This window comes from Mirounga angustirostris, unplaced genomic scaffold (assembly GCF_029215605.1).
Source record: "Mirounga angustirostris isolate CCGP_5_RB_7025 unplaced genomic scaffold, mMirAng1.0.hap1 SCAF_7, whole genome shotgun sequence".
NCBI lineage: Eukaryota > Metazoa > Chordata > Mammalia > Carnivora > Phocidae > Mirounga > Mirounga angustirostris.
In genome coordinates, this window is record NW_026991715.1 from 106,158,595 (window position 1) to 106,177,187 (window position 18,593).

Below are 18,593 nucleotides of genomic sequence, written 5' to 3' on the forward strand. Positions count from 1 at the left end.
CAAATAGAGGGCCATTACGTGACTTGCAATATGTTTTGAATTCTTTTTTTTTTTAGTTTAAAAATTGTTTTAAAGATTAAGGTATGTCAAATCCAAAATGTTGATTACATTTGTATTTGAACCTGTTGCCTTGTACCCAGTAATCACAAAAATTAGTTGAGGATATTTACATGAATATGAACCACATTCTTACATATTCAGTATACTGACTTATATGTTAGAATTTCCATGGGGTTGTCTCTAATTTAAGCCAAGTTTACTAAAAATAAAATTTTTTAACATATTCTCTTCACTAAAGTCATGCATGCTCATTTTAGAAATTTGACGGAAAACAAGTGATTCACCATGACTTGGATACACAATAATTTGAGTGAATACTCTTTTTTTAAGTACACTTTCTATATATTCAGTCAATATATTAAACATTTATTACATGGCAGATCTTTTTCAGGCTTTTGATAAGGCTTTTATTTTTCTGTGAACTGCTTTTCACCCAAGTTCTCATGACCGTTTCCCTATGATCGTTGGTATTCTTTTACAGACTTGTAATTGCTTTATATCTTAACATTGTAGGATATGCTGTAATTTCTTTAACCAAATAGTCTCTTATTTGGGGGGTATTAGGTTTTGTTTTGTTTTTTTCCGAATTTTTCTCTATTACAGTAGTGGAGTAGCATCTTTCAAAACCATCCAGTTTGGTAAGGAGAAAATAGTATTTCATTTTATTTTGCATTCGTTTGATGCCTGAGTTTGAATACTTTTCATGTTCTTATAGGCCAATTGTAACTTATCTTTTCATGTTCCTTTGTCCATTTCTTTTAGTGGGGGAAAATTTTTATCCTTAGTGTTTTATATATAAACTTCACGTATGTATGTATTATATATTAATCTTTGTCATACGTTTATTTTTTTTGCATTGTCAGTTCTTTTATATTTACTAGAATTATTGCACAAGTTTTTTATAAGGTAATCTAGATTAAATTCTTTGTTGAAGAAAATTTTCATTTGAAGTTTAAGCACTGTCAGTTCAGCTATATTTTTCCTGTTCACAGTATTGCTTTGGAAAATACATGTTCCCAGCTGGTGATTGTAAATAACCTCCTTGCTATTCTGAAAAGGCAGATGGAAATGGTTCATTTATAATGACAGTTCTCATGTGGGAATCTTGAAGGATAGCTCTTGTGAAATTTAGCAATCTTCCACATGCAGCAATTTTTGGTACACTCTTTTATTTAAATTCCCTTAGATTGAAGTTATCTGGGAAAATGCTTCAGTATAGAAAATTTCTGTTGAATTTAAGGCATTGGGATGAGTAACATCACACATATATCTCTCCTCCTAGGAGAGAGAAACTTTTCCTAAAAGAAATAAAGAGATTTTAAATTACTGAGATAGTTTGAGACCGTTTTCAAAGACCATATTGTATAAAACCCAAGGAGAAGCATAATCTGTGGCACCTCAAAAGATTAGAGAAAACTTAAGTCCTTTTCAAGAAAAGGTGGCTTCTATTTGTAAAATATCATGTGTGTTTCCATTCTTTACTTGCAATATTCTTAAATTGGTTATGTTGAAATCAAACTCCCTATAGTATGGGTGGAGAGGTATAATATTTGCTGTAGATAAGTTATGAATACAATATAACTTCAGTTCAGATGTGAGAAGGTAAAGCAATGGAGTAACAAAGTAGGTAATTATCCGAAATACTAAATCAGGATATGACAAAAGTAAAATATCTTATCCTGTTTGAAGTTATGATCCTGTAGTATTCAAGTGCCTTTTTCTACATCATGCACTTTCTTTGTAGCCCAGACTGGATATGATTTGAAAACCCCTAACTTGTTTAGCATAATAAATTACATATCGATGTCTATTCACTGCTGGATGAAGCAAATTAAAATAATCCCCAATTTCCAAATCCCTTAATGTTCTAGCAAATGATTAACTGTCATTCTGTTACCTAACAGTATACTTTGATCAATATTTTTAACATGAAGGAAAAATACAGAAGACAAATTTATGAATATAAAGCAGCAACTGTTTGCAACATTCATGTCCCTGCTAGTTTTTATTAATATATGTGCCTGTTTATATAGTTTAAAAATATAGCTCATTGATCTCTTATGCCCCTCACCACATTTTTTCATGATTTTGTATCTTTAAAGAAGAGAAAAATAAATCACTGTGATGTTATTCTTTGGATAAAGTGAAAGTAGCCAGATGAACTGTAGTGTTGGTAGGAATTGAGAACCTTGGCCTTGGTGGGAGTTAGTTCATGGTGAGTGAGGATATATGTGAATATATGCATCTGTAATGAGGTAAAGAAATGAGAAATTTGTTATGCTTGCTGATAGTTGACTATAGTAAATGTGCATTAAAAAGAAATACCAAGTACACATGTATCAGAAACTGATTTGTTCCTTTTATTACTGCTGGCCATTTATTAAGAAGGGAAGATGGTTCTAGTTTAATTAACCCAGTTGAGTGTAGCAGATGGGGCAGAATGTCTTGCAGCGATAAGACAATTCAGAAATGGCACCAGATGTTGGAATCTGTCCCTGGTGGTATTTGAGTGCAGCCCAGATGTTCCAGTCCCACCTGGCTAGTTTCTAAGCACTGCAGGCTAAGCAGCTGTGATGTAACCTATATAATGTTCGCATAACACTAAAAGCACCATAATTGAACTGCTGCTCTAAACTTCTAAGGTTGTGACTCTTAAGAGGTGAAATCCTTAAGGACAAAGAAAAATAAGGACAGCTATTTAAGGTTTTAGATCCTTTGGCTATTGCTGTATTGTTGATAACTGAATTGGACAGAAATGGAATATTAAAATTTAGTATAATATTGTTCAAATTGTAGGTAAAAGTAAATATTCTCATCCATGTAGTGTTTACAAATAAAAATTTGTATGAGAATGTGCTTTTACAAAAGCGCACAGAGATTGATTTGCAGCCTTTGGATCTCACCTCTTTAAAAACACCAATCTAGAAGTAGCAAAAACCTGTTATTTTTTCATGCATTAAAAATGTAAGTATCTGCCTGTTTCATGGAGTAGACAATAGAAAACAAGTAGTCCACCAAAATCATTGCATTCATTTTTTCCCTATGTAGCTATTAAAACTGATGTTTAGGCAAATCAGCCTCAAAAATTTTTCCCTTTTATTTAAAAAAAACTTCAAACCTATAGAAAATTTGCCATTTTTTTTTTTATTTTTTTTAAAGATTTTATTTATTTATTTGACAGAGACATAGCGAGAGAGGGGAACACAAGCAGAGGTAGTGGGAGAGGGAGAAGCAGGCTTCCCACAGAGCAGGGAGCCCGATGTGGGGCTCGATCCCAGGACCCTGTGATCATGACCTGAGCCGAAGGCAGACGCTTAACGACAGCCACCCAGGCACCCCAGAAAATTTGCCACATTTTCTTTCTTTCTTTTTTTTTTTTTTTTAAGATTTTACTTATTTATTTGAGAGAGAGAGAATGAGAGACAGAGAGCAGGAGAGGGAGAAGCAGACTCCCTGCCGAGCTGGGAGCCCGATGCGGGACTCGATCCCGGGACTCCAGGATCATGACCTGAGCCGAAGGCAGTCACTTAACCAACTGAGCCACCCAGGCGCCCTTGCCACATTTTCTTCATCTCTCTCTCTCTAGATCGTTTTTGTTGTTCGTTTACTGTGTACCATTTGTTTATTGTGTACCATTTGAGAGAAAATTGGAAATACCAGGACATTTTGCCCACAAAATACTTAAGCATGTATCTTCTTAAAACAGGGACATTCTTCTTTATAATCACAATATAATTATCATACCGGGTATATTTAACACTTAAACAGTATTGTCTAATATATAGACCGTTTTCAGATTTCCCTGATGTCTCAATTACGTCATTTCAGAATAGCACTTTTTAAAAAAATCCAGAATCCAATCAAGGATCATGCATTTCATTTACTTGTCATGTTTCTTTAGGCTCCTTTAATCTGTAGCAGTTCCAGTCTTCTTTGTCTTTTATGATGTTGACATTTTCTGAAGAGTCTTGAGAGTTGTTTTGCAAAATGTCCCTCAATTTGTAATTTGTCTGATTCATTCCTCATGATTACATTCAGGTTAAATATTTTTGGCTGGAATTCTTAACACGGGTGATGATTTCCTTTTCAGTCCCTTGCCATTAAAGGGCCCACGAATACTGTTTTGTCTGATTATTAGTGGCATTAAATTTGATCAGTTGTTTAGGTTGATATCCATTCAGTTTCTCCATTGTAAAAGTAGCTTCATTCCTTTGTATTTACTAAGTAATCTGTGGGGTGATGTTTGGTGATTATGTGAATATCTTACTCCCTAGCAACCTTTGACCCAGGTTTTAGCATCCACCGAAGATTCTTATAAAGAGCATAATCGACTGGATAAAAACCACAGGTCCACACCGTGTTCAGGCAGTGTAAGTGAGGGATAACTTAACCACAAGTGTAGTGTCAATTACTTACAAGATAAAGCACTGAGGAATGTAAGAGTTTGTGGTAGCTTAAAAGGAACATGGGACATGAAAACCTAGATCAACAAACTAGCTTCTGTGATGGGTCTGGAGTCTCTGATATTAGGTAATTTTTAAGTGTGGTGCTAAAATGGCTTCCTGAAATTGCTATCTGTTGTTCTGTGGTTTTAACAGTTTAACTTTTCTTCATGCTTAATTTCTAGGAGGATCAGCTGATTTATTTGGAGGATTTGCTGACTTTGGCTCAGCTGCTGCATCAGGCAATTTCCCTTCCCAAGGTATGATACAATTTGATTGGCCAGAAATCTAGGGGCAGTGAAAAGGTTATCAAGACCAAACAATTCCCTTCTCTACCAAATAAGCTTCTTTTTGGTGTTTTACTCCTTGTAGTATTTATAATTCCTAAATCCTAAAGAATTTATTCACAAAGGTATTTTATTGGGTCAGTGTCTTAAATATGCCAAATAAATTAATTTAGTTGCAAACTACTCAGGCAGGCACACCTAAATAAAATTGCCCTTTTTATAAGTGACTCTTGTTTAGCTTTTTTTGGGGGGGTGGGGAGGGGGGGAACAGCATGGTGGGTAGTGTGAATAAGTATAATTTCAATTTAACAGGAAGAATATTATGGTTTATGTTTAGCTTATATGATCCCAAGGACATTGGGATTGGGCAGACTATCTTAATAAAATTCATTTCTTTGTAATTTAGATATATATTAAGAGCATTTCTATAAAAGATTACTGAACTTCATTTTGACACATCCTTAAATAGTGAGCAGTTGAACTTAAGGCAAAACTTGCCTCCATGTTAGATTAGAAATTTTAAAATGCCCTCGATTTATTATGGTGATCATTTTGCAGTATATTATAGATACCAAATCTTTATGTTATGTACTTGGAACTAACAATATAGGTTTAAACATCAAGGATTGAGGTGAAGCATTTGTCTTTTTTTCCCTTTCTTTATGAATATTTTTACCTTACTGCCTTTGCCATCTAGTATGGTAGCTGTTTAACTTTGGGAAAGCTGGTGACATCCAACTTTCTAAAATCAGGAACACCATTTGACATGGTTCTTTATAAGGATATAAAGTAATGTCTATAGAAGTGTATAGAATAGGGACTAAGTTTGTTATTAAGTGTCCTTTCTTTAAGTTGTAAAGGAGTTGGCTGTAGTATTTTTTGGTATAAATCTTGTCACTCTGAAGTTTGAGAGATAATATGAAAATTTAGTTACAAATTTCAAACATGAGGTGAGGCAGGGAGAAAAGGTATAATTTAGCTGAATTAATCTTACTCATTTCAAGTAGAATTATTGCCATTAGACTAATTGAATTAAAATTTATATTTAGTAATGTCTGATTTAGTTTTGTGAGGATTTAGGAAGAAAGATACATAGGCTTTAATCATCTGGGGTTATTTTGATAACCTGCTTGTATAAATTCTGAGTATTTCCCAGAAACCAAAATTGTGGAGTGATTAGCTTCATCTTAGAAGTGTGGTTATGTCTTCTAAGGGTTAATACCTTCCTTTAGGCAGATCAAGTGGCAGATAAACATTGCCCTAATTTTACAGACTGCCTGTGTAATTCTGAGTTTTTATGTATATAAAGTTGCCTACTATGCAAATAATTCGAATATCTTAATGTTGCTAAGTGATACATCTCTTCATCTGTATGCGTGTGATTAATATAACCTGATCACCATTACGCAAGGGGCTGAAACTGTTGCAACTATGATTAATCATTTCTGAACAATATATGCCCCACTAGAAATCTCTTCCTCCTATGATTAATCAGCTCAGATAAAGTTTTCAGATGGGGCAACACATATTGCCCCAGTTTCCATTCTTACTCTGTTTTATAGATCAAGCATATAGGAAATCAGCATAAAGTTTACCTTTATCCTTCAGGTCTTTCTTAAATTAGTTTAAATTGTTTAATATATAGAACTAATTGCAAAACTCTTAAATCAGTCTTTTTTGTAAAGATAAAAGACATATTTTAGTAAAACCCTGAGGTAATAAATATTAGCTCAGTTCTTGTATTAAATTGTTGGTAGAGCGTGGGTTTTCTAAGTGAATTATTTTCTTTCGAAGAGGCTCACATTTTAATATGGTAATAGAGAAATATGATTTTAAAGACTTAATGTTATTGTTCCTTTAAATATTTAGCATAATGAGACATAGTATTGGAGTGGTTGGTTACCTTTTAGGATAGACAAAATGTATTTCCAAGTTGTAAGTGAACATGAAGTACAAAGAGATGGTGTTAATTAACTTAGAAATATATACTGTTCTCTTTCAGATGACAGTTTATGTGTAGCTCTTTATTCACCTTTGCTTTTTCAACTTCCATTAATTCATATTTATCTATTTGTCCCTTTCTCAAAGAAAGGTTTATTAGAGTCATGCATAATCTATTTAAATAATTTTTTTTATTATCAATTGCCTTTATATTTATTGTGTTCCAAATAGTATGTACACAGAATTTTAGAAGCTTGACCTACATAGTTTTATGGCCTACCTAAAGGAAAGAGAATGTGATGTGTTTGGTTCTCCCCTGCGTTTTCACAATTAATCCATAGTAACAAGAATAAACCCTAAATGCACTTACATATTAAATTAATCCTCACACAAAAAAATATTTAATCTTCACAATTTAGATTTTTTAAAAAGTGAGACACAGAGAGGGTTATGTAGTTTTCCCAGGGTCACTCATCTAGTAAGGTACAAAAACCATGCTCTTAAACACTATAGTCCATTAATTAACCTATTATCAATTTTTATATAATGCATTAAATCTTAAACTTGTTATAATTATCTTTGAATGTAATGATAAGTGTTCCCCCCCTTTTTTTAATATTAGCATTGAGTTCCCTTCTATACCCCGCTTTTTATTTAAATAAAAAAATTGAACAGTCCAATTTGAAGCAAGCACTATACTAAGGTTATATATACCATGGCTATCTACAGCCCTTGTGTTGTCAATGAAAGCATGGCCAAAAGGGTAAGAACTTCTTACAGAAATTTACTAAGCCTACTCTTAATTTTACTGAATTTTTCTTTTCCATGCTTTTCTGTTTTCTTTATGAATTTTATCTCATGAATTTGGGATTTTATTTACATGAGACCATATAAATCATAGTTTGATTTCTTTTTAAACCTTTCCAAATAATGAGTGGGTGAAATGAATTGAATTTTCTGATTTTATTGAGTGTCTCCTCACTTGAGGATTCTCGATCTCCCAACAAAAAGTTTAACCAGTTAAGTTTTCTTGCTCTTCAGGGTCTTAGGCTAATTCATATTTGTTTAGCTGGCAGTATATTTGATGATATGCAAACTTAGGATGAAGGAAAGTTTTGATTGTAATTTCTGTGTATCACCTCAGACCTGCTAAGAGGTGGATTTTACTTTATATGTGAATTTTTTTTTCCTTTGCCACCTACTTAACATTTGTGGAATATTCATGAGAAAAATAATGTCCAGATGGAGATGGTACCTGCAGATGTTAATCTGGATGGACACAGATCAGCTCTAATTTGTTTCATTTCATTCATTGTTATTTTGTTCTGCACATTTCAGAAAGTTTCTTACCCTCACTGTTCCTTCTTAGTTACAGCAACAAGTGGGAATGGAGACTTTGGTGACTGGAGTGCCTTCAACCAAGCCCCATCAGGCCCTGGTGCCTCCAGTGGTGAGCTCTTTGGCAGTGCCTCACAGCCATCTGTAGAACTTGTCAGTGGCTCACAGCCAGCTGCCTCAAATTCTTCGGACCTATTTGATCTTATGGGCTCGTCCCAGGCAACCATGACATCTTCCCAGAGTATGAATTTCTCTATGATGAGCACTAATACTGTAGGCCTGGGGTTGCCCATGTCAAGATCACAGGTAAGTTGTCTGCCTCCCTTGGAAACTTCGATTCCTAGTCTTTGAGATTCTGTAATTAATGTAATGGTAGACTATCGTGAGACAGAAAAAAAAAGCCATACACAGTTTTTGCACATTGCATTTATCTTAGACTCTTTCCCCTGGTAGGCCTTTGGGTTCTAGAGAGCAAGGCCTTCTCACCCATCTTGTAGTCCATGCAAAGCCAAGCATGATGCCTTGCACAGAGGAGGCACTTGCTAAAGATTTATTGAATTCATAAACAATTTGGTATTTAGTAGTTTAAAAAGTCTATTTTTAATAAGGAATAGAGATAATTGCTTCACCCTGGCCTATATTCACTTAGTAAAATCTCTGATCCTCAAAAAAATGCCATTGGTTGCAAGGAGTCGTTACCAATATAGAAAATCATTCTCTAAAATGATGAATACTCTTCCCTGTTTTAGGCCTGTTCTACATTATGTAATTTTTATATAGGCTCTTTTGTCAACTCTCATTTTCATAAAGAAAAACAACTAAATGGGAGTTTTTTAGTTCACTTTTTTACAGTTAAATCTAAATTACCTAATACTAAGAATTCACACAAGCTAAAAAAAAAAAAAAAAAAAAATTCACACAAGCACAGAGTTAGAGTATATCTGTCTGAGTTGTACCAGGAACTTGCTGTTTTCGATTCAAGCAATTCAGAATATTTTTTATGATGCTAATTACTCATTTTAATATGTAGATTCTCCTCTTTTGGGTATTAGCATGGAGGAAGAGAAGAAAGAAGCAGAAAGGTGATGTTCTATATAACAGAAGTTGGACCTAACATTAAGAAAAAGGACATGAAAGGCACACCAGTACCATTAAATTGAACTGTGCACCACTAAACAAGCCCAAACCACTTTATTCTTTTGAGTTTCTTTCATGTGGTCTAAACATAAAGCCAGTCTACTTACTTGCAGTCTTAATTGCAGCTATGTTGTAATTATTTACATTGGTACATTTTTAATTACTTTTCCTGTTTCTATTCCTTTTCCTTTTTTCTGTCCTTTTCATAGTTATCCTTAGTAACTATGAGGCATCCCTGCTTCTTTCTCCTGAATTTCTCCTATCTCCTGAATTGGTCCACATATATCAAGTTCCACAAATGTTGCTGCTCACTTTAGGCAATAGAAGTGTACACAGAGCAGGAAAATGTCAGAATTTGTGCAGTATAATTTGGTGCTTTGATAGTTTTGCTTTTTATAACATGAGAAATCATATCCTGAATACAACCCATCTTGTAATAATAGATTTCCACTTGTATATTTCCTTAAAGCTATCCTAACCTGAAGTTGGTAGTTGCCATGGGATGGTGGCTTCTACTAGACTTTGGGTGATGGGAGGGTAATTGTTCATATAAATATGTTGGGTTGTTTTTTTTTTTAACCCCAAACATGAGTTGGGATTCAGAGGAACCTTTTGGGGAAGGTAGTGATTCAGCTTAAAGAACTTAGCCTAGAACTTTTGTGGTTCTTTTTGGTTTCAGGAGTTTGTTACTAAGTCTAGTGTATATCTGGAGTTATTGTGATTAAATTGCCATTTGATAACCTTTATAGAGCAAATGCTTAATTTTTAGAGCATTTTTCTATTTTCCAGCCTTTGCAAAGTGTTAGCACAGTGCTGCAGAAGCCTAATCCTCTCTATAATCAGAATACAGATATGGTCCAGAAACCAGTCAGCAAAACCCTGCCCTCTACTTGGTCTGACCCCAGTGTAAACATCAGCCTAGACAACTTACTACCTGGAATGCAGCCTTCCAAACCCCAGCAGCCATCGCTCAATACAATGATTCAACAGCAGAGTAAGTTGCCCCAAGACATCTTGCTTCTTTGTGCACTTGTAATCTTTACCCTTATGCCAGGACTAGTTCAAGCCATGAAATAAGAATACATGATGCAGACCGTACTGAAGGCAACTGTGTGATTGCTTAGGATTTTTTTCCTATTGGGTTACTTTGTATTCATTCTGCTCTTGGCGTGATAACATTGATTGTATTTTGGTGAGTTTGGGGAATCTAATCACTAAAATGAAAATATTTGTTGTAGAAAATGTTTTATATCTAGGTAAATATGACCAGGAAACAAGGATCATCTTAACTCCATAATCCAGGGATAATCACCATTAATATTTCTTTCTGTCTTTTCTAACCATGTTTTTAACACTTGACATTATTCTGTTTATATTGTTTTGTTTCTTGCAGTTGTCATTCTGCATTAAATTAGCATTTTTCCTGTATTTAATATTCTTAGGGAAAAAATGATTTTTTAGATATTTATAGTTATCCATTATATCAGTGTACAGTTTATCGTTGGTTATTTCCGTTGTTTCCAGCTCTTTGCTATTATAAATAACTCCATGATTTTATATAAATATTTGTACTTGTGATTTTTTTCCTTAATGTAATGTTCTAAAAATAGAGTGAATCAAAGAGTATAAAGCTTTTCAAGGCTTTTGATACATAGTAGCTCCTGACAACTCGTTAGGTTGAATTCAACAATAAAGTTCGTCAGAATGATTTTAAAGTGCCTCATGAAAAAAAAAATGAGTGCCTGGGTGGCTCAGTCAGTTAAGCATCTGACTTCGGCTCAGGTCATGATCCCGGGGTCCTGGGATGGAGCCCCACGTTGGTCACCATGCACAGCAGGGAGTCTGCTTCTCCCTCTCCCTCTGACCCCTCCCCTGCTCATGCTCTCGCTCACTCTCTCAGTCTCTCTCAAATGAATAAATAAAATCTTTAAAAAAAATGAAGTAAAGTGCCTCATGTTTTCCCCCAGCCCACTCTTAACTGTTTCTACATCTTTGGGAAACCAGAGTTAACAACCACAGAGTATTGTTCTAGAGCAAATAATGCGAGTTAATTGACTTTTCTTGTAAAACCACTGTAAAGAATTTTATTAGGGCTTACAAGTGTTGATGGTCAGAAGATTGTATTATTATTCTGCTTGTTGAATCTAATGTAAAGTTGTTTGTCTCTTCTGGTAGGTATGCAACAGCCTATGAATGTGATGACCCAAAGTTTTGGAGCGGTGAACCTCAGTTCTCCATCAAATATAATTCCTGTCCGGCCCCAAACTAACCCTTTGATGGGGGGACCCATGCCTATGAGCATGCCCAGTGTGATGACTGGCACCATGGGAATGGCCCCTCTTGGAAGTACTCCAATGATGAACCAGAGCATGATGGGCATGAACATGAACATGGGGATGTCCACTGCTGGGATGGGCCTCACAGGCACAATGGGAATGGGCATGCCTAACTTAGCCATGACTTCTGGAACTGTACAACCCAAGCAAGATGCCTTTGCAAATTTCGCCAACTTTAGCAAATGAGAGATTGTAAAGGAGCAGATTGAATGAAGGATTTTTAATGAAGATAGGTGATGTTGGGATGGAAAATGCTAATCAACTCCCCTTTTATCAATTAATTAAAATAAACCTACATAAAGAACCAAAAAGGCTGTTTTATAAAAGTGAAGTATCTAGTATTTCAGATGGCCAGGCAAGGGCACTTCAGATGAGGCAGTCAAAATCATTTTTCCCAGTGAGAATAGACCACAAGTGGGGTAGTGAGACCTTGAAAGCCTTTATAAATTGAAGAGCCCATTTTAACATCATGATTTGTGGGAAGACTGGAATAGGGCTGAATAAATGTGTTTGAATCTCTAATTTTATACTTTTCTTTTCCTGAGGAACTTGATTTTTCTGTCCCTGAATCGCCTTGTCATAATTGGGTCTGTTCCTTTTACTACCACTCTTGAGTCCATAAATGAAATCATTAAAGTTGGATGATCAGTTTTTTATAAAAATATATATTTTTGTCCAAAAAAGGCATACATATGTGATTATGGCTAAATCAAAGGTAACTGGAATGTATATACTTTTGCTAATGTTCCAGCAACACTGCTATTACTATTATACTATCCAAATTTTTATTGTAACGAAACCTCTTCAAGCAATTGATGATAGCTATGGTACTTTTCCCATATCTTCTGCTATAATTATCCTTTGCAGAACTAGGAAAAATATTTTTTTTCAGGACTGCTCTATGGTTTCCTTTAAAAGAAAAAAAAAAAAAAACCCTCCAGTATTTTTGTTTGTTTTTAGCAGTCATTATTTACAATTTGCAGTGGTTAACTTGGCAAGGCTTCCTTCTGTGTTTATCCCTGTAGCCACCACTTAACCAGTCAGGAACAGTCAAAAGAGAAAAATATTTATTTTTATTTTTTTGGTGTCTTTTCAAAAAATTGAAAAGGTAAAAATTCATTAAAATTTTAAGTTAAATATAAATGTTAGAACTCAACAATGTTGGCTTTTAGATTTTATACAGTATTCGCTTTGTTTTGGTTTTGAGTGTATATAATATGGCATTAGCAATATGGTTCCAATAGAGAGGAGTTAAATATATATTATTAAAGGAGACCTGTAGCAGTCAGAGATTTTATTGATTTAATGGCAAATAAAGGAAATTAATTAAAATGTTTTCATTTTCCTGCTGTAATTCTGCATTAAGCTCACATGAAAATCATGATTCTAGAGTTTGGAATGCAAAATTGTTTCACCCTCAAGCTGGGAATATTTTTAAAAATAAATACTATAATATAGGTATCAAATTATTACTTTCCCACTTTGTGTTGAAATTTTTTTTATTAAATTGACAAAACTTTGTTTCCATTGTATTCATAATGTTCTGTTATACATAACATTAAAATGTTCATTAAAATCAATGTTGAACTGCTTTTTCTTTCATTCTGTTAGACATTTGAGACCGTTTGGGGAAAAAATAATTATAATTTGGGCAAAGTAATTTTTATAAATAATTTAAAATTATTTAATGACTTCTCTATTCTTTCCTCTCAGACTCTACTATTAGGAATTAAAAATGAAGCAGCAAAGATATCCTGACCCGCTCCATTCTTGCTAATGTTCCATCTACAACATTTCTAATTAGGCAGAAATTCATGTACTTCAGCTAAGTGGTAATGAAAAGTGATTCATTTGCTGAATAAGAGATGAGAGAGAGTGTAATTAGCTGACTGTGGTTTTTAATCTTTCAACAATTCAATGTGTTTAAATTAGTTTCAAAGAATAGGAGCTTTCAAGTGTTGTTACTTCAGAGCAATCAAGCCAGGCTCCGGTGGCAGCATGGAGAAGATCTTCACTGATACTTGAAACGCATAATCTTAAGTGAATTTTTTCATTAAACTGAGAGGTATAGCATCACCTTTTCAAATACATACGATTCTCAGAGGAAATAAATATTTTCTTTCTAAACTTTTGTGTTTAAAAATTCTTTTCTAATAAGATTTATCTGTAAAGCATTTTCCGTACTATGCCTCCTTCCTATATTATGTCTCTGAAGGCAGAAGGGAGCCAGCCCCAGCTCATGTATGATGGCACCTCAACCTACAGTTTGCTATCTTGTCAGTATTTTTGTTTCAGAGCCCCTGAAAGGAAAGAATTGCCTCAGTAAGAAATCCATCCAATGTAATGATTTATTTCTGAAAGGGTTACTAAGGGATACTTCAAAGAAAGGTCTAAATACCCCCAAATATTTTGGAGTTGGCAAGAAATACTCTAAATAGTCTGCTGGGCTCCCTTCTGCCGGTCCTGTACCCCTTCACCTTTTCACCGGCTTCTGCCTACTGTATTTTTTTTTTTAACCTCTCCGATAAAATCTTCAGGAACCACAAATGTTCTCGTATGGAACTTCGGGTGTTTCCCTTTTTTGTTTATAATAAATTGAACGATAGCCATTATGTTGGGTTTGGGGTAGTCAATAAGTTGAGGCCTATAGTTACTTTCTCAAATATTTATGAAGCACATTAGTAAAATAAAGCTAATTGTCCTAAGCACAGAGCACACCCAGTAAGTAGGTTTATGAAGTAAATTGGCTTTGTGTGTCAACTTTCCTGGGAGACAGCATTGCATAGTGGAAAGAGCATGGACTTGGAAGCAGATCTACGCCCATTTCAACCATGCACACTATGTGACACTGATCAATTTACCTGACTTCTCTGGGCCCGAATACATCTTTCCTAAAATGAACTTAAAATCTGGAAGTAGTGGATACATAATGATGTGTCAGACCTCCTGGCATGGACATAGCACACTATTTCTCTGCCTCCCATTTTTATTTTTGGTAAACGTGCTTACATACCAAGACTCAGCATCAGTCACTGCTCAACACTTCACATGCACGCCATTTATGCAACAAACCCGCTCCGGTTGTATTCTCAAAAGCCGTGTGTAGTTAAGAAAGCCTTAGGGACTGATACTAAGTTGATTTCTGAGGATTTTCCTATCTGCCTGAGTTTAATTCCAATTTCTTGTAACAGACAAGGAAATTGTAAATGAGCTATTTTGTGAACGTATTGACTCACTTCTGCTTAACCACATTAGTGCAGATGTGAGGCAGAAAACTATGAAAGTGGTATGGGATTTGCCACACAAATAACCCTCATTAGAATGTTCCCAGCTTTTAGAAGCAGTAGAGATCTCAATTTTTCTATTGACTTCTGGAGTTTGGTTGACTAAGATCTTCCTATTCTTATATCCAGATAAGCAATCAGATATAAAGACTGGAGAAAAAAAAAAATCTACCCATGAAAGAGTGTTCGTTGGTTTTTTACTTTTACTCATTATGACTTTAATTCTTGCGTGTCTTCTTCTGTGTGTGGGTGTGTGTATGTATGTTTCTGCTTAATAACGGCAGCCTTGCTAATGCATTGTTCCTCGCAGGCATAGTAAGTAGGCCCCGGCGCCCCTTCACACTGCACTTGCTTAGCCCAACGGGTGAGGAATCAGCATCCAGCCAGTTCAGACGCTTAGCTTCCCAGGGATTTGGGAGGGATTTGAAAGTCCTGATGGGCAAACATGGGTTTTATTTGTTACTCTTTAAAATAAATGTCATTACTGTAAATAACTGAGTCCTGGACTGTAAAACCCTGCATTTTTTTTTCCATTTGATTTTTTTTAACTGTACATCTTGGAGCTGTGTTCTTTCAGTGCTCCAAACACTCTGCCATTCTATTATGAGTGCTTAGAGTTGGTATATGTAGCAGTTTGGTCTCAGAACCCCCTTTACACCCTAAAAATTGATAGCCCCAGAGAACTTTTATGTTTATGTGGGTCATATCGATATTTACTATATTTGAAATAAAAACTGAGCAACTTTAAAAATTCTGATTTTACAGTAACCCCATTACCCGTCAAATTATAATTTTTTTTAAGAGAGTATGAGCAGGGGTGGTGGGGGGGGGCACGTTGAGGGAGACTGAGAGAGAGAATCTGAAGCAGGCTCCCAAGTGCAGCACGCCTATGCAGGGCTGGATCCCATGACCCTGAGATCATGACCTGAGTTGAAATCAAGAGATGCTTAACCTAAGACTGAGCGACCCAGGCAGCCCTGTCAAATTACAATTTTATAAAAAACTCCCAAAATAAAAATTTGTGAGAAGAGTGGCATTTTTTTTTTTTTACATTTTTGAAAATCTTTTTATTACCTGGCTTAATAGAATACAGCTGAAGTCTCTTATCTGCTTCTGCATTCAGTCCACTGTGCTATGTTGTTTTGGTGGAAATACATGAAAGAAGTCTGGCCTCAGGATGTGAGGTTGGAAAGGGTGGGAACTTGCTCAGGGCTCCCCAGTCGTCCTCAGACCACATTGCTATCTATTGAGAATTAATAGGTAAGATTAGTTCATAGTAACTATCCATTTGCTTGATTTATTCTAAGGTGATCTGCTTGAGGTACAAAGAATTCAGTTTTGCTTTTCACTTCAGTCACAGGCAGAATGACTGTCACATGAAATTGCTCTCTGGATACTGAATACTAGAACTTTGTGACATCAGTGCTCAGTTTTCGAGATTATTTCTTCTTATACACAGTGCATATTTCCTAGTCTTTATAATATGAAGAAGTAAGTTTCTTACCCATTTGGGGTTTTTTAGAAAAGCTTAGACTGAGCGACTGGGTGTTGAGTGCTTGGTGAGTTGTAAACCTTTCACGTTTCCCTTTCTGTCCTCTGAGGAGTAAGATGGGTCAAACCTGAAGACCTCTGGCTTGTTTGCAAGGGGACCTGGCAACTTTGTATACTGTGTTCTCTGCCAAATATTTCACACAAGCATAAGACTATAGAAATAGCGCATCCACAGTGACAGTGTTCCTTATGAACCTAGATAAATCTGATCCCCCAAACTGAAGGAATCTAGTGAGGTTTTCATCCATTCATGCAATGGTAAGAGCAAGCTCTGTACTGGTTACCTTCGCCTTATATACATCAACTCCCTTCACTCTCATAACCTATAGAACAATGACCTCCCTCTGATCGATACAGAACAGGGATGTCCAGAACTAGTCAAAAGTAGCTTTGAAAAGATTGTTATGCAGAGTGCCCAAAATGGAGACTGTCAATTTTCAGTAACTGATCAGCAAAGTCAGCCTTCAGTAGGTTTGGCAGAGTTTTTGTCACACAAAGAGGAAGGAAATCCTAGGCAGAACTCCCTCTTGGAAGAGCTTCATTTTGGAGATTAGTATAAAATGGGCACAGAATCAACTTCTGTTAATGAAGTGTTGAAAATGTGATCTTTTGTGTCTGGTGAGTCATAAACCGGTTTTATTAAACCGTTTTCTAAAATATTAGGCAGTAGCCTGGGTCCCTGAGATCAGGGCCTGAGCCGAAACCAAGAGTCAGACGCTTAACTGACTGAGCGCCCCAGGCGCCCCGGCTCATACCCCTCAGGCACCTGCTGCCAGCACTGCCTCAAGTTCTCCGCTACAGAAACCTGCCCATCAGGTCACCACAGAAGCATGTGCATGTGTGAGCGTCCTGAAGGAGACCCTCTAGTGGCTCTTACACAAAAAGAGAGAGGCCTAACTTAGGGAGGGTAGCTCAGGAAGGCCTCTCTGAGAAGGGAGCTTTTACACAGAGATCAGCAGAGCTTGAACCACATATGTGAAGACTCCGAGTGGAAAAAGAACCATCAGAAGCCTAGTGGGCGTGGCTGGAGGTCGATATAAAAGAAAAATTGAGGATATAGGCAAGGACATGGGAATCGTCGGTGTTTAGGATGCTGAGGTAAGTAATTACTTCACGCTCCTCAAAAGTTCCTCAGAGGGGATTATGCCCATCAAAGATGGTATATTCTGAAGGCCCCAGGTGCTTTCATATCCATGGTTGTCACAGGGCTCACTTTGAAAAACCCGAGTGGAAAATTGTATGGCAATAGTTTGATGTTTACTGTCCAACCTGAAATACATCAATGGTTGATATATATGTGAACGATACAAAGGGGCCATTTATAAATACGAATTGACTATTTCAAGTAGTAATGAAATGCATTTGCATATTATAGTTTACAGAGTGGAGTCACACTCATTTCCTCCCTGATTTTCACGATCACCCTAAGCTAAGAAGGTAAGATGGTCATTAGCCCCGTGTTGTTGAGGAAACTGGCCCCAGGAAAGCAGAGTAGTTAGTGAAGCCAGGTCTCCTAGGACAGGTCTTTGGAATCCAAATCCAGTTATTCCACTATCCTTATTTTTACTCCTCTATGAATATATCAGACCTCTTAATTTAAAGATTGTACCTGCCATTCAGATTGTCAGGTTTTTCTTGCATATCATTGATCTCTATGTTGTCCCAGGTGCCATGTAAAGCTCCACATAGGGTAGACAGCTAGGAAATGGTTGTTAAATGATACGTTTTTTTAAGTAAGCACTGAATGTTTATGAAATCTATTTGCATTTTCTAAAGGTCACCAGCAGGAGATGAGCCACAGAGCAAATAAAAACTGATCTCCTCTGAAGAGTAAACCTTTTGTTTGTTTTGTAGAAATGGTGATATAACTTAGCATAAGACATTAGCCAAATCAGGCGCAGAAAATTCCAGCAGGTTTGGAGTGGTATAACACAAAGGTCCCTCAAGGGATCAGAAAGTATGTTAAGGGCAAGCTGCAGGAAAGGTGGATGGCCTTGGATTGCTTGTTTAAGGAATCCATTTCAAAAAGTGCACAGCAATGTTTTTTAAAGATTGTGTGCTCTTGGCAATTTTTTATTTGCTCCTGTGATTCTTGCATTTGAGAAATAGAATTGAGATGCCCAGCTACCAAATGAAAGTAGAAATGGGATTTCTAGATTTAAGGTGTTCTTAAGGGAATATTTGAATTGACATCTTTAGAGTAAGTTTTTATTTATT

At 35.9% G+C, this 18,593-nt stretch overlaps 1 protein-coding gene across 3 annotated transcripts in view; it reads left to right on the forward strand.

Moving 5' to 3' along the window:
- The window catches only part of CLINT1 (clathrin interactor 1), a 56,513-nt gene extending 43,392 nt beyond the window's left edge, over positions 1-13,121 (forward strand). For 2 of the 3 annotated variants that reach the window (XM_045902038.3, XM_045902050.3), the window contains 4 exons: positions 4,688-4,762; positions 8,100-8,374; positions 9,995-10,199; positions 11,381-13,121. In XM_045902038.3, coding sequence (XP_045757994.1) covers positions 4,688-4,762; positions 8,100-8,374; positions 9,995-10,199; positions 11,381-11,727 — 902 coding nt within the window. In that variant the 3' untranslated portion in view covers positions 11,728-13,121. The remainder of the gene's footprint in view (positions 1-4,687; positions 4,763-8,099; positions 8,375-9,994; positions 10,200-11,380) is intronic. The other variant, XM_045902043.3, reaches the window with a different exon arrangement.
- The last annotated feature ends 5,472 nt before the right edge of the window (positions 13,122-18,593 follow it).